General features: G+C 40.5%; 1 protein-coding gene across 2 annotated transcripts in view; it reads right to left on the bottom strand.

Moving 5' to 3' along the window:
• Positions 1-2,556: 2,556 nt before the first annotated feature.
• Positions 2,557-17,047, bottom strand: part of Ep300 (E1A binding protein p300) — an 80,071-nt gene continuing 65,580 nt past the window's right edge. For both annotated transcript variants that reach the window (XM_046429250.2, XM_046429249.2), the window contains 9 exons: positions 15,417-15,484; positions 14,026-14,176; positions 13,749-13,895; positions 13,069-13,182; positions 11,352-11,517; positions 10,486-10,650; positions 8,944-9,105; positions 6,197-6,478; positions 2,557-5,856 (listed from right to left, as the gene is read on the bottom strand). In XM_046429250.2, the coding sequence (XP_046285206.1) occupies positions 3,658-5,856; positions 6,197-6,478; positions 8,944-9,105; positions 10,486-10,650; positions 11,352-11,517; positions 13,069-13,182; positions 13,749-13,895; positions 14,026-14,176; positions 15,417-15,484 (3,454 nt within the window). In that variant the 3' untranslated portion in view covers positions 2,557-3,657. The remainder of the gene's footprint in view (positions 5,857-6,196; positions 6,479-8,943; positions 9,106-10,485; positions 10,651-11,351; positions 11,518-13,068; positions 13,183-13,748; positions 13,896-14,025; positions 14,177-15,416; positions 15,485-17,047) is intronic.

Genomic DNA, 17,047 nt, shown 5'->3' with positions numbered 1-17,047 from the left:
ATTTTTTCTTTGTTGTTTGTACTTTAGTTGTCTTATCTAAGAAATCATTGCCTCATGCAAGGTCATCAAGATTTATGACTATTTTTTCTATCATCTTTATATTTTAGCTCTTACTTTTAGGACTGTGATCCATTTTAACTTTTTAAAGAATTTCATTCTTTTGAATGTAGATTCTAGTTGTTCTAGTAATCAGTTGAAAAAATTATTCTTTCTCCATTGAATTGTCTGCAACCCTATAAAAAAATCATTTGACCATAAATATATGGGTTTATTTCTGAACTGTCAGTTCTGTTCCATTGGTCAAAATGACTGTTTTTATGCCAGTGCCAATTTTGAGATCAGAAAGTATTAGTTCTTCAAATTTTTTGCTGTTTTGCAAGATTGTTTTAATGTTTCTGGCTAAGCCCACATTTTCTCACACCTGCTTGGTACTGGGGATTGAACCCAGGAACACTCTACCACTGAGCTACATCCCCAGCCATATATATATAAAATCTTGCTAGATGGCTCATACTGACCTTGAACTTTCAATCCTCCTGCTTCAGTCTCCTGGAGAGTAGCTATGATTACAGACCTGTGTCACCATGCTCAGCTGTTAGAAGATAGCCTGATAGTGACTGAATTTCTTAGATCAATTCAGTGGTATTGTTTTCTTAGCAATGACAGGTTTCACAGTCCATGAAAAATCATGTCTTTCGTTTATTCAGGTCTTTCAACGTTTTGTGGTTTTTAGTGTACAAGTCTTCTCCACTTTTATTCAATATATCCTTAAACTGGCTTGCGTCACAGGTATTGGTTAATTTTACAGCCATTACCAGGGCTTTTCTATAATAAAGGAGATGAAGGCTATAGAAGAAGAGCTTGCAAGTCCAGCAGACCTTCAACTTCCTGGTAAGTCTTTTACTAGCTGTGTGGTCTTGAACTTTTTTTTTTTTAAATTTGTCAAATGGGACTCTTAGGAACCTAAGTAGATGAAAGCACCTGGAATACTGTGAAGTGATGATTAGAAGCTGCCCAGTTGAAGAATTGGGCCTGTTTGATCTCGTCATAATTTTTCACTGTGAACATAGTGAAAATTAAGATACATAGATTCAGCACCAAGGGTGGGAAAAATTACATAATCACTGAAATTACCTTGTACTCTGTGACTCTGGACTAATCTATGTCTTCCCCCCTTCCTTAGCACTACTTCTGGTCTGGGGCAGCTATTTTTCTTCATCTCCACTTAAGCATTTCACCCTTTCTTCCTCCATGCAACACTGCAGTGACAGTGTGCAAGTTTAGTACTTTTGTTTTTGTGGTGCTGGGGATTGAACCCAGGACCTTAGGCATGTAAGGCAAGCACTCTACCCACTGAGCTATATATCCCCAGCCATTTTTAGTCAGAGGCACAGCTATGAAAACTGGGAAATTACTGCTTGGGAATGTAATGGAATTCATGGATCTCCCATTTGGGGGTTTCAGGCTAATCTTGGGTGCCTGGTCCTAGGGGATTAAGTGGCACTCACCACCTTCCACAGTGGGGTTTCCGCCAGTGGATCTGGAGATGCTCCCCAGCAGGATCTGGTTCTGGGCCAAGTTCCTTCTCACTTCTACTTACCAATTTATCTCCCCTCTAAGATCTAGCTTCCATACTATCCTTCCCAGGCACTTTCCCGATTCCTATTAAAACTTTCTCCCCCAACCCCTCTTGCATTCCTTGTCACTTAGCACTAGATTCTTGCTGTTCTTTACCTTAGTAAACCCTCCTTCTCTAGACCTTGGCTAGCTCCAAGGCAGGACTATATCCTCACCAAGTGCTGGATGGCCTGGCACAGATCTAGGTGCCCCCTATTTATCTGCTGGTTTGGTGACCTGAGGCAGGTAGGTGCTTGATACCTTTCTCAGAGTTAGCTCTGATGAATAGTGTACAAGTTCCCGTCAGAAAATGCTTATCTGTTTTGAGACCATAAAACGGAAGAGTCAAGATACCTGCCATATATCATGGTTAGTCCAAAGCTCTATCAAGACCAGACCAGACCTGCCAACTGATGTCAAAGCAGCTCAGTAATAGTGTTCAGTAATAGTCTTCTAATTAAAAACACCTGGTCATAGTCAACATCTAGCAAACTGCTGGGCTTATACTGTAATCTCAGCTGTCCAGGATTTTCTTTCTTTCCATACATTTTCCTTCAACTTGGTTCCTCTAACCCAATTCTTGTTGGGCAATTGGCAGTGGTAGCAAAAAAAAAAAAAAAAAAAAAAAAAAAAGCAGGTGTGATCTCGTGGGTCCTCATTTTCATCCCCGGTAAGAGGGTAATTAGAAGACACCGAGGTCATCCTTACTTACTTAGATGATGATGATCCTGTCAGCTCAACTTTTGACATCTTACTGGTATTTGGAATGTTGTATTTTTTTCTCTCTGAACTTTGGACAAATTCTCCAACATCTATATAGGAATTCATTATATCTATTAAGGCAGCTGTAAACTAAGGTCTTCCTTTTCCCCTCTTAATCCTAAGCAATCGGGCAATTAAGAAAAAGATGTGCCCCCAAGAAGTGAAACAAAGCTCAGGTGTCTGTCTCACACAGTTTATTTAACAATAGGTAATAAGAAATCAAATTTAACAGTCTATACAGTGATCCAAAGTTCATATTTATAAGTAATCAACTTTAATTGCATGATTTACAACAGTTGAGGGTTTTTGCTTTCTATTTTCAAGTTTTACAGAAAGTGTGTGTGTGTGGGGGCAGGGTAAGGAGGAAGAAAGCAAGCAAAGAAGAAACCCCAGGGACATTTTGCATGTTAAAATCATCCCACTGGAATCGTTTCTTACCCTCTTTTTTAATTTTTTCCTTTGTTAGATGTAAAAATAACAAAAAAAATTCTTTCAAGAAACAGAAACCACAATATATAATACATCGATTTGGCAGCTGCCCCTGTATATTTTGAAAAAGTCATTTTTTTCTCTCTACATGTACAAATTATTTTAATACTTGAAGTTTTACGCTCAGACTTACGGAATAGAAAATTTTCTGGAGCACAAAAGTTGACTTGAAGGGAGGAAAGGGGGAATTTTTTTTTAAACATTTTTAAAAGAATGAACATCTTTGCACCCAGAGAAAGAAAATTGGTATTTTAATATATATTTATATATATTTATATATATATAGAATGTAATTTTAAAGTAACATTAACCCCTTTTGTCCTCTGGTTTTAGAAATGTTCTTTTTTTTTTTTTTTTTAACTCTTCCATAAAGTGAGGAAAATAGGGAAAAATGTCAACCATCTGCACCAGTAAATAATAACTATTAATATTACATATTTTCATTAATTTAAAAAAAAATAATAAAACCTATTGGAGGTGCAAGGCAGGAGCATACGGTTGGCTTCAGACCTCAGCCTCCTCCCAGTGCACACTTAAACCACACACACAAGGGGGGAAAAAAAAAGACTGGGTGTAACCAGCCATAACAAAAATATATTCTTTGTATTCTATCATCCCTCAGGTTCATCTTGCATGTTTGCTTAAACCACAAACGGCTACTGCACAGTTCTTATGTGTTCCAAAGAAAATTGTCTTTTAGGCTAAGAAAGATTCAAAAAAATTGTTTTCAGTACAAAAAGTCTTAAGAGAAAATAATTTTTTTTGCTCCCAAAATACTACAAGGTGTCTCTAGTGTATGTCTAGTGTACTCTGTGAGAGGTTCGAATTCAAGTCTGAGTTATCGGTGCTGAGTCCCAGGTCCGTGGCGCTTGCACCATGGAGGTTTGCCATGCCTGGATTGCTAGCGAGCTGAGAAAGCATTGAATTCTGGTCCGGGCTGGCAAAATGCCCTTGTTCCATGGGATTGGTGGCCTGGGCAGCAACCAGTCCAGGATGTGGGGAACTGGTCTGTGGGGACACGTGGTGTGGAGAAGGCTGAGGCTGCATCCTCGGGGATGGGCTGGAGTGGGGGGGTTGGGATTGCGGCCGTGGAGAAGGGACAGGCTGGGGAGAGCGCACTTGATTGGAGAGAGAATTGGGGATCTGCTGGCCTTGTAGGTGAGGGGACTGAGCCTGATTTGGGAGTATATGCTGTTGGGGGCTCATGGGGTTGGGTTGAGCAGGGGATCCCATCTGTTGTTGAAGGAGCCGTTGTTGATAGGCCTGTAGACTGGCTCCTGCCTCTGCTCCCAAGGCCTGGGGGAGCTGGCCCATCTGTCCCATATTCCCTTGTTGCATCTGCTGCATGTGATGTTGCATCCGCTGCTGTTGCTGCTGTTGCTGCTGCTGTGGGGGGTAGCCAACTCCTTGGGGTTGTTGGAATTGGTTATGGTTGGCCATTCCTGGGCCGATTCCAGGCCCTGCTCCCTGTTGCTGCTGCTGCTGTTGTATCATCTGCTGTCGTCTTAAGATGTCTCGGAATTGTGAAGGCATGGTGTTGTGATTCATGTTCATTTGCTGCGCTTGGGGGCTCATCCCTCCCATGGGTGGTTGGAGTTGCTGCTGTGGCTGCTGCTGGGGCAGGCCAGCCCTCTGGACTCCTGCTTGCATGGGATTCATGTTCTGCATGGCTGGATTGGAGTGGACGCCCTGCTGACCTGGCATGGTAGGTGGTTGCAGCCCTGGCTGCCCCTGGGGCATGCCTGGCTGCCCAGGAAGAGGTTGTGGATTAGAGTTGGCATACTTGGCAGCCCGCTGCTTGATGAACGCAGCCAATAGCTGGGGGTTGGCGTGAAGGATACTAAGCACCTGTTGCTGCTGTAGGGGAGAGCTGGGAGACCTGAGAGTCCGCAAGAGGTTTTGTAAGGCTTGTTGAGACACAGTGCCTGGTTTGAGTGGGCTCACACCTACCTGGCCCAATCCTGGTTGTGGAGCCATGTTCAAGGGCTGACCATGTTGGGCCACTGACATCATGGCTGGCCTTGGCATCCCGGACTGGAGTTGCTGGGGCTGAGGCAGTCCTCCTTGGGCCCAGGGTGGCTGTTGCTGCATTCCTGTAGGTCCCATTCCTGGCTCCAGATGCCCAGTGGGACCTCTGGCCATGGGAGGTGGGTTCATTCCCATGGGAGTCATCTGGGGCATCTGGTGTTGGATTGGCCTTTGGAAAATTTGAACATGGGCCATCTGGCGCTGCGTCTCAGCTGCCCTCTGAATTTGCATTGCCATTTCTACTGCTGCAGGTGGGGGGCCTGGAAGGGGTGGTTGAGCAGTCTGAGGGGGGGTTGGAGGGGTCACCTGGCCTGCTGCCTTACCCTGGGACACAGGGCCAGCAGCCTGAGTCCTGGGTAAGTAGGGGGGCATGCTGTTGGGAGGGGTAGGCTGGGGCTGAGAGGTGGGCTGGGGCTGGGGTGTCTGTGGTGTGGTTGGCTGTTGGCCAGTTGGTGTGGTTGGAGTGGCAGGAGTTGGGGAGGGCAGGCCCTGTTGCCCCACCACACCAGTCCGCTGCATGCTGGCCATCCTCCTGCGGAGCATCTGAGCCTGCTGGAGCCGGTGCTGCAGTTGCTGTTGCCGGAGCTTTTGCTTGATGTTGAGGCAGAACGGCACAGGGCACTTGTTCTCCTGGCAGTGCTTGGCATGGTAGCAGCAGAGGGCAATGAGCTGCTTGCAGATAGGGCACCCACCATTGGTTTTCCGTTTGCAGCCCTTGGTATGCTGCACAACCCGCTTCATCTTCTGGCAAGAGGGCAGAGAGCAGTTGGCATTGCGGCACTGGCAGGCATGGACCAGAGACTGGATACAGCGCTGGATGCTCAGGCGACGAGAATCTCCTGGGCTCTGGGTGGCTGCAGCCTGCTGGTTGTTGCTCTCATCATCTAAGCCGAGACCTAATTTCTCCATTTTGTGATCATGGTTTTTAGTGTTATAGCAGGTGATACACAAGTCATAATCCTGGGGAAAAAATAAGGAGTGCAGGTCAATTCTCGGAGAATTAAATCATTCCAAAAGCATTTTTAGATACTTGGCGTAGGCCTCTTCAAATATGAGGCCAGGGACTGGGGTTGTAGCTCAGTGATGGAGTGCTTGCCTCAAAAGTGTGAGGCACTGGGTTTGATCCTCAGCACCACATAAAAAAATAAATAAATATCAGGTCCATCTACAATTAAAACCAAGCCAAACAAAAAAGCAAACATGAGGTTGGGCCCTTTCTCAACCATGTAACATGTGTCTGCATCACCCTTTAAGACAATAAAGACCCAGAACCCCCTCCTTCCTACAACCTGGTACTGACCTCACATACGGTGCAGTGCCAGCGTGTCTCCACGTGGTGCTTGCACTCATTGCAGGTGTAGACAAAGCGGTCCTGGCTCTGTGTGTGCAGTTCCACCAGCATGCACATGGTGGACCACTGGGCTCGTCGGAGTGAAGAGAACTCCAGATGCTTGTCCCTGGCCAGGGTAAGGAATGCATCCCGACCATCCATCAGATCACAAGGGATGAGAGGGTCAGGATCAACGATGGGAGGCAGGGAGTTGGCAGCAGGGCCGGCGATGAGGCGGATCACAAAGAAGACCTGCCAAACAGATAAGCTTATTCTAACTCTAGTGTGCAACGATAGCAGAAAGAAGTTGGGCAGCACCCAGCGGGCTGAGTAGATGCAGGGTTAGCTTACTACCATACTTACCTCTCCTCCTATTCACCTATCTCTGTTCTCTCTGATTAGGTATAATGTATCTATCTTATCTTTCCCACTTGATTCAATAAATCCTTCAAAAATAAGAATGGTCTAGATCAGGCCCAGTATACAGTGAACATTTTGCTTCAAAACAGTCTAAGATGGAACTAATGGTTTAACCTGAATCTAATTTCGAGCAAACAATAGCTCAAAAAGAGAGAGTCTGCTTAACTACTCATCAAGAAAATACTCATGTCTCTGAAAGAAAGAAAAAGCTGGCAACAATTCAAAATGAAAGGCAACTCAACACAATTTGACTCAATATCCTGGACTAGAACACAGGACCAGACATTAGATGGTGACACTAGGGTAAGTTTCTTGAGTGGAAAAACAAAAACAAAAAAACCCCCAAATTTTTGTTCACTGAAGGTTGGAAACTTGGAACAAACATCATTTCCCATGAAATTGGTACTGGGGATGGAACTATCACTGTGAGCTACATCCTCTTCCTATTTTCTGAGATAGGGTCTTGCTGAGTTGCTGAGGCTGGTCTTGAATTTGCGATCTTCCTGCCCCAGCCTCTCATGTTACTAGGATTACAGGTGTGCACCACTGTGCCTGGCTAGAACTATGAACTTTTTTTTTAAAATTATTTTTTAGTTGTTGATAGACTTTTATTTATTTATATGTGGTGCTGAGAATCGAACCCAGTGCCTTACTTACCCCAGTGCCTTACACATGCCAGGTGCTACCACTGAGTAGCAGCCCCAGCCCTAGAACTATAAACTTTTATTCAACTAATTACACTAATCTGCTATGCAGTCCATGCTGGTTTTAGCCAGCTTCTAACAGACTGAAAATCTGCAGACTGGCAGGAAGATCTGCAATGCACTGGGCCAAGCACGTTTGCTGCTTTTGTTACTATCTATAGTGAAGCTAATACACTGATTTATAACCTACTCCAGAGCCTCAGAATTCAGGCCCTAAGATTAAAACCCAGTCATGGAATGAATGTGTCCACAATTTAAGTTAAACTTAAAGCATTAACTACTGTTTGAAGAATTAAAAGAGCTAGTAACTATCAATTGTTGATAATTAATACCCAATTAGTAACTCAGGAATTCTTCATTTTGATAGCATGGCTGAGGTTATGGTATCAAGCCTGTATTTCTCTGATAACCACGTCAGTTTGCTAAGACTCAATAAAAAAGGGGGATGGGCACAGTAGTGGACTATGGGAAAAGATGCTTGAATACCTAAAAGGTATAATTACAGGAGAGGGTTCTGCATATTTATTTCTCTTCCAAAGAAACTGCTTAACCAATAGTTGTAATTCCATATTTAAAATCAAACTTTCTGTTCCCTCTCCACATAACTGCCACTTCCTGTAAAAGAATATCTTGGTGTCTGTAAGAATTGAACTGTGAAATTGAATCCACCACCACCACAAAACTTTATCTTTAAGTGTCTTGGTTTTTCTTATGGGAAACTCCAGTTATATCCTCAACCATAACAAATTATTTGTTATAAGTATATATGTGAATGATTGATTTTTCTCCAATTCTACTTCCTAATTTTACTTTTTTTTTTTTTTAAGCCACCACTGAATCACATTCCCATCCCTTTGAGACATGGTCTCAATAAATTGTTGAGATTAGAGGCATGCCCCATCATGCCTGGTTCCAAAGCTACGGTCAACATTTTTTTTTCTTTCCCCATTTCTTTCTCAAAAGCACCATTACAAACAAACTGAAATGGCTAATGGAGTTAAAATTTTTTTTTTATACTGGAGATTGAACTCAGGGGTACCTGACCACTGAGCCACATCCCCAGTCCTATTTTGCATTTTATTAAGGGACAGGTCTCATGGAGTTGCTTAGTGCCTCACAGTTGCTGAGGCTGGCTTGAACTCGTGATTATCCTGCCTCAGTCTCTCAAGCTGCTGGGATTATAGGTATGTGCCACTGTGCCCAGCTGGCTAATGGGAGTTCTAAGGAGTTTAGAAAAACAACATTCACCAAACACGATGAACATTTGAGGACTATGGTTGTGGCTCAGTGGTAGAGCGCTTGCTTAGCATGTGTGGCACTGCGTTCAATCCTCAGCACCGCATAAAAAAATAAAATAAAAACAGACAACGTTATAGAGTTAGACAAACTATGCATATACTTTTGAGTTATAAATCCAATGACCGCACAAGCTAATAAACACTGTCTTATAAAACCCACTAAGACTCTTTTTTCTTCCCAATCACCATCAAATGAGTTCTCCCCCATGAATTTTCAGTGGTTTGGTGCTTACATCATAAATGCCAATTGGGGTGGGTCGTTTCTTTCACCCACCTCTTGGAGACTGCCTCTTACCTCTTTATGTTTCTCCATGGTTGCATATAGTTTCTGAGAGAGGTCATTAGATACATTGGGCATACCAGGCTTCTTTTTGTTACCCCTACTCAAGCTGCTCTTGTTTTTGCTGGTTTTCTTATTATTTTTCTTTTTAGCATTTTTGCTGTCTCCTTTTGTCACCTATATGGTGGCCAGAAAGACAAGAAAACAATTAAGGTTTTATTAAGAAGCGATTTGTAAATAATTCTGAAGATAAAATGACTCTTCTCCCCTTTTAAGCTAGAGATTAAACTTATATTTCACAAGCTCTTCACTTTTAAGCTGCTATTTATAGCAAACTAATATTTACTAATATATTTGCCCCAATTTTCTCCAGTGCAGACCTGATCCTTCATTACGGTGATTGATGCATCCCTAACATTCTGCCTAGAAGAGCCTCACAGTGCACAGACCCTGATGATGGAACAAAGCCCAGATCATGGCTAAGAAACAAGGAATGGCTGTATGGGGTAGTACAGAGTGCATGGAGCGGATGATCCATAAGACCTTGGTTTTGTATCCTTCCAACTTTCATTCTAGAATTGTATGAGCCTATAAAACCAACAAAAAAGCTCCAACCCATCCTGAAAAACCAAGTATTTTAAACTAAAAGGCTATGTAGAATTTGTATGTGTGTGTATATGGTGTTGGGGATTAAACCCAGGGCCTCATCCACACTAGGCAAGCGCTCTACCACTAAGCCAACATCCCTAACTCTAGGATTTTTTTATAAGTAAGAAATCTAATTGGGACTCCAATTAAAAAAAAAAAGAAAAAGCCAGTACGGTGAATTCTAGATATGCTCTGGAAAGTGACTGTCAGGGTTACTAAGCCAAGTTCTATGTGATGGAGAAGCAAAACTGTCCCAGGCCTAATTTTTAATAGCCATAAATGCCATACGAAAGGGCTCTTAGTTAAAAATTAAAGGGGGGAATGTGGCGGTGGCTGAGAATGCAGGTCTGCAGTAAAGTGCTTGTCTCATGTACATGAGGCCCTGTGTTTTTATTCCTGAGACTGGAAGGAAAAAGGTGGAAAACATGCCAGAAGTATGGCCCTCAAGGTCTAAAATATCCATAACTAAGACCTTTAGATAGATAATTCTTTACGGCTGTAAAGATGTAGCTCAGTGGTACGCCTAGCATGCTCAAGGCCCTGGGTTTTAATTTCCAGTATGGGGGGAAAAAACGACACCATACACAAAGTCAGTTTTTCAGAATTAATTCTTATGTCTTTTATCACTTATTACTCATCTAAATTGTAAAAGGGAGTCTAATGCTAAAGAGGATGATAATCAGAGAAATAGAATCATATGAAATCTTTCTAAGCCACCATTTTTTGCCAAAATTTTTTCATGGTGCTGGAGATGGAACCCAGGACCCCACACATGCCACTTGAGCTATGTCCTCAGCCATCTTGCTCAATTTAAAAAGAGTTCTTTCACACCAAGGTAAAAAGTGAAGCTCCTATCTGGATTATTTGTAAGATTCAAGGCAGACAGTGAAAAGAAAACAATGCCCTTACATCAGTGCTTTCATTGCTGGTGTTTTCTTCCCGCTTTCTCTCTTCTTCCTCTTGTTCCAGTTCCTTAATACTCTCTTCCAAAACATTGGGCCAAAAATCACCCTCAAAGTATGGCAATTCCTTTGCACTTGTCAATCGATCTTCAGTAGCTTGTTTAAAAATATCCTGTAAAAACATCGTAGTACAAACAGTAATTTCTGTTTTCTTAAAGCATTGATTATATGACACAAGATGAAGTATTAAAATGTCTTCTAAAAGCTGGCTGAGATTTTATCCCTAACCCATATGTCAGGAAGATATTTAGTGTCATGCATGAACAGTGAAAAAACCTGGTCTGATGTCAGTATCCCAGTTTTCTCTTTCCTATACTCATGATGATAGGAATATATTCTGCTTTAACATAAACACATGGTGTAGTATTTTCCTGCTAGGTCTAAGAGATGGCACTAGCACTAGCAGCCCTCCTTCTAATTGTTATGTTATTGGCATTCCAGGAGGCTTTATGGTTCAAAATGACCCAAACTACAATACTGGGAACTGTTGTTGCTACTGAATGGTTTGCTGGGCTGCTTGGAAAAAAAAAAAAAATGGTTGTTTTCCTCAACTTAGTGCACATCATAAGATGGTCTAAATTCATTGATGTTTAAATAACATGTCTATTATTTTAATTGGCCATAACAGATTTCTTGATCTACAACTCAAAAACACCTAGTGTTTCTTTGAAAATTTTCATCTGTATAAAATAAAGACACTTTATCAAATTAGCATAATTGTACCAATTATGTGGAAGAAGCAAACAGAAGACTTGTAAAACGGCAGAAAACAGAGTAGCCAAGAATACAGTATATTTTCATACTCCAACTGACCTTGTAGTCATGGACAATACGCTCTGACACAGCCTTGTCAAGCATCTTTTTGTACCACTCCTGCAGTCGCTTAGGTTTGGGTATCTTCTGGTCAGGAGGATGGCAATGGAAGATGTAGTCATCCCCCTCACTTGGTGGACATGCCCAAATATGCCCTGTTGTATATCTAACACCACAAAGAGAAGGAACACCAAGAGGTCATTCATTCTAGACAGAATGTTATATATTGAACTATACTCCTATCCCTTTTTCTTTTAAGACAGGGTTCTGGCCTGGGATTCTTTCCCCTGTCAATTTAGCCTCCTGCTTATAGGCATGCATCACTGCACTTACCCTTCATATAAGAGATGGGATCTCACTATGTTGCCCAGGCTGCCCTAGGTTCAGAGATTCTCCTGCCTATACTATGAAGTAGCTGGGATTACATGTGCATCACTGCACCTGGTAGAATTTAAACTTCAAACCACATGGATAGAGCCGATAAAGAAGCCAATAATTTTTCTCAAGATAACAAACTGCACAATCTAACATCAGATCAAAATTCTTAGGCCAGAACTAGGCATAATACACAGCAATAAAAATGGATCTCACATTGCCATATGGGGAATTTCATTCAGAGAGGGGATTATTTAGCTCTGTATCAAAATCCCAGATTTATATTTTACCACCAAAAAAAGATTTTTAAAAAATATTTATTTTTTAGTTGTAGTTGGACACAGTACCTTCATTTTACTTATTTTTATGTGGTGCTAAGGATGGAACCCAGGGTCTCACACTTGTAAGGCAAGCGCTCTACCACTGAGCCACAAACCCCAGCCCCCAAACGAAGATTTTAATGCAAGGAACATGGCCCATTTTAACAAAAGGTTAAATGAAAGGCAAACTTGCCTTCCACGTTTTATTCTCTAGGATATGTATACATGGAATACCTTTAAAACTGTTTTGTTTTTGGTCTTGATACTCAGGTGTCACAAGATCAAATGCAGTTCAAGATTTGGCCTTTAATGGGGCTGGGATTGTGGCTCAGCGATAGAGCGCTTGCCTAGCACGGGCGGGACCCGGGTTCGATCCCCAGCACCACAAAAAAATAAAGGCATTGTGTTGTGTCCATCTATAAGTAAAATAAAATAAAGATTTGGCCCTTAGTGGGGGACAGTGGCACACACCATAACTAGCTTCCTGCAAGGCTGAGGCAGGAAGATCACAAGTTCAAGTCCAGATGGGTTAATTCAGTAAGACCCCATCTCAAGATTAAAAATGAGAAAGGGATATGGATGTGGCCCCTGGTTTCCATCCCCAGTATGCAGGAGGGATGGGGTGAGGGGAGGGAGATTGCAGACCAACATTCAATTTCAATTGAAGAAAATAAAGCTAAGGGGCTAGGGATGTGGCTCAAGCGGTAACACGCTCGCCTGGCATGTGTGCGGCCCGGGTTTCATCCTCAGCACCACATACAAAGATGTTGTGTCTGCCAATAACTAAAAATAAATATTAATAAATAAATAAATAAAGCTAAACTAGGATGGGTGAAACTAGGAAAATAATCCTTTGTATTAGTAGCATTAACTTCACAGGGGCTCCAATAATGTTCAGATTATAGTTAATGTGAGATAAGAACCAAGGTCAGGAAAAGGTAAAAATTATGTATTTAAACATTTCCGCCTATGTTCTCACCACCACAATAACATTGTTTAAAAGAAATTATCAATATACTTACCCTAATTTCTTGACATATTCTAAATATCCAATTAGAATTTCATGATAGACTGCAGTCCTCAAGCATTTAGGACGGAAGAAATGAACACTATCGAGGTAAGATATATATACTCTCCTGTATCGAAAACGGAGAAAAAATAAGACATATATCACAAAGAATTGTTATTTTATGTGGCTAAAAATACTTTCCCTTTCTTCTACGTTCTTTGCTCACCCTTTCAACTGTAGTGCTTGTTAACATTAGTAAACAAATAGATTGTGGACCTTTCAGAGAAGTTCATGAGCCTTAAACTTCCTGTATTAATACCCAGCATGGCACATATTATACCAATCAATATATATATTGAATATATTCTGACAGAATTCTTATTCTTGCCTTTCATACTGTTTTGGGAGACAGAATTTCTAACCATCCTACTCCAAATATTAGCAACCTAGATTTAAGTCAATTTTCTGAAATGTATGAGTTTAGTTCCAGGCTGCTACTCATATCCTTTAAGAGAAGCGTTGTATAGTTATTTTCTGTTTGGGGGCCATTTTGTCAATCTGTTTGACTTAATACTTTAGTGTGCTTGTTCCAACCAAGCACACTAAACACTTTAACCCTGTAATGCTTTTTCATCTGTTATTATTTTCAAGCCCTACATAAATTAGAAATTAGCCATAGCAAGGCAGTCATACCTCTGGTTGGGTGGAGGGCAGTCAGAGCCATACTCTTGAACATGCATGCCAAAGAAGCACAAGTCAACACCATCAATCTCTTCAAAGGCAAAGAGGGCTTTGGTTCGGTATGGAAAGGATTCTGCCATCTCTCCACTATCTACAAACCTGCACAATACGGATTAGGGGGAAAAAAAAACCACAACATATATCATTCAGGTTGGAATGACCAATAGAACCTAGGTATGAACAACTATGGATCCATAAGAGAAAAAAAAGGAAATTAATTAATAGATACCTTGCTTTCATGCCTGGTTTGACCTCCACAGTTTTGTCTGAAGCATGAACAACCCTAACAGTAACCTCTCCTGATTCAGGATGATTTTGTCGCCTCAGAAAGTCATTCACTCGATTCTCTAGAAAGGTGCCAAGCCTGGTAGATGGCAACCCTAAGAACACATATTAAAAGTTAAAAAGGTATGGCCTTGGGTTCAACCCCCAGAATAAACAAAATCAATACCAAAACAAAAAACCTCACCAAGATTATTGAAATCTTACTATCAGTCTTGAGGTTCAATCTCAAATCTCATTGTGCTCCTCATTCGCAGTGTAAACAGAAAAACGAACTAACTAAAATTTTTAAAAAGTTAGCTAGGTAGTCTGTATAGGGAAGGGGGCAGAGGAAGAAAATTTTGTTTATATGTCATACTAGAGTGGGGCTATGCATAATTCTCTGTATCACTGTGATTTAAGTATGTGCTATTTAAAGGAAGCAAAGTACTCAAATAATGTCTAAATTCATATTTCAACTATTTGGGAAGTTTTCAAAAGTCAAATTCATAGAACAATGAACATCAACATGGACTTTGCAATATTATATATATATATGTGTGTGTGTGTGTGTGAACAATATCTTTTTATTTATTAATTTCATCTTATCTTTTATTTATTTATTTTTACATGGTGCTGAGGATAGAACCCAGGGTCTCGCACAAGTGCAGCAAGCGCTCTTCCGCTGAGCCACAACCCCAGCCCAAGATAATATATATTTTAATATTTTTCTTAGTTGTAGTTGGACATTTACTTACTTATTTTTATGTGGTGCTGAGGATCGAACCTAGGGCATTGCATGTGCTAGGTGAGAGGTCTACCATAGAGCCACAATAATGGTTGAGCAAATTTAAAAACAGTATAGGAGTCAAAGCAATCCATAGGTCACCAATATACTGCAAAAGCATCTATAAAACTAAATGAAATACTACAATGACATTATTAGTGTCAATTACTTTTATGATAAAATATTCTCTTTCTTTTCTGCAGTACAGTGGATTGAACTCAGAGGCACTCTACCACTGAGCTACATCTCTTGCCCTTTTTATTTTTGAAACAGGGTCTCAGTAAGTTGCCCAGATTGGCCTCAAACTTGTGATTCTCCTGCTCCACATTGCCTGGAAAAGATCATGTGAAGCCTAAACGTCGTCCCTATAAATGATATAGTTGCTCAGAGGATGGCATTTCTGGCCAATTATTTCCACATGTGGTCCTCATTATGAAATGCTCCAAGTGAGGAGAAACATACAAAAAAGGAAAGCATGTAGTGTCTAATCAATTTCACATAAAAAATGCAGATTACAATTCAATTTTCAGTAGATTACTGATTAAATAACTTTAAATAAGATTAAAACTTACTTTTAGCAGAAAACTTATTCTCTTTTCTAGTTCGTGCAGTTTTCTTTAAACAGCCATCACAGACAAATCTAAAATGTAAACCAAGACTTTGCTTACACAACATAGCATTTAAGTTAACATAGATTGCACCTTTAGGAATCAGTAAGAAAAATTTTAAGAAATGTGAAGGGCAAATAAATTGGTTTATATATGAAAAGATTAGATTAGAAACTAAGACAGGAATATTCTCCTGGCCAATCACAGTGGCACAAGTGTTGATATTTCCTAAATGCTACAGGTAGAAATGTACATTTTAAAAGTAGAACCAACTGATTTCAAACATACATTCTCTTTGTTCCTATAATTACGTGTGTGTACATGTAGTTTCTTGCAACCTGAAATCACATAAACATCAATAATTAACTAAATGGGTTACAGGACATTACAGAAACTAAGGATCCATTAAAGATACAGCAGACTTAGGCATGGTGATATACCCCTGTAATCCCACCTACTTGGGAGACTGAACTAGGAGAAGAGCAAGGCCAGCCTGGGAAACATAGCAAGATCCTGTCTCAAAACTAAAAGCTGGGCACAGTGGCACATGCTTGTAATCGCAGAAGATCACAAGTGCCTCAGCAACTTTGAGACCCTATCTCAAAAATAAAAAGGGCTGGAGATACAGCTCAGGGGTAGAGCACTTGCCTAGTATGTCTAAGTTGCTGGCTTTGATCTCTAGTAATTATCCAAAATTAAAGGAATCAAAACCAAACCCCAAAACCCCCAAAATGCAGCACACATAAATGAATGTCCCTGATGTATCAGATGCAAAAACTAAAAAAACAGAACTAGTATTTACATCAGTAAAACATAATGAAACAGAAATAGATGTGGGAACTGTTAGCCATGGTTACTCTGGTGGTGAGGAATTTGGGTGGAAGAAAGAATCTTATTTTTTACTTTATTGATTTAGAAAAAAAGCAAGCTTAATAATGTAAATATTATCTCAAACTAGCTGACTGCTCCTAAATTGTAGTAACCATAAGAAATCTCTTTAATCATAATCATTCTTATCAAGTCTACAATTATTAAATAGAGCTCTAAAAAAGCACACTTCAAGATAATTCAAACCGAAAATTAAGTAGTAACTTTTTAAAAATCACCTATTGTAATTTTCCTTAGAGTTATATTTTCTATAAAACCAAAAACCTTTTTTGGCTGTGCTGGGGGTCAATTCCATATTTTCTGTAAAAATTTTAACTAGTTTCCCCTTTCCTATGTGACCATCAAACCAGCATTAATAATTTGTCCAATGTGTAATGGAGATCCATGAAGCCCTGTATTTCCCTTTCTTCCTTGGGAATGGAGCTGGGATCAGCCCCACTATTGCATAGTGAAAGGTTGTCTGTCCCTCTCTCAATATGAGCCTATACTGCAAGTACAGCTATGTAACTTGTCCCCATCCCCACCAAAAACTGTTTAAGTCAAAACACTTAGCAAAGTCATCATTTATCATACCATTCATAGCATGTGTTCTAAAGTAGTAACAAGTGTCCCTCACCAATATCTGTATCTATTTTTCTATTGCTATATGACATCTAACACCTGCTTTATCAAAAGATTTACTTTTGATATAACAATTTTAATGTAAC

Source organism: Marmota monax, unplaced genomic scaffold (genome assembly GCF_021218885.2).
Source record: "Marmota monax isolate L192 unplaced genomic scaffold, Marmota_monax_Labrador192_F-V1.1 WCK01_AAM20220418_F8-fsc00051, whole genome shotgun sequence".
Taxonomy (NCBI): Eukaryota; Metazoa; Chordata; class Mammalia; order Rodentia; family Sciuridae; genus Marmota; species Marmota monax.
Note: the sequence above shows the minus strand (reverse complement) of the source record. Positions and strands in the feature narration are given on the sequence as shown.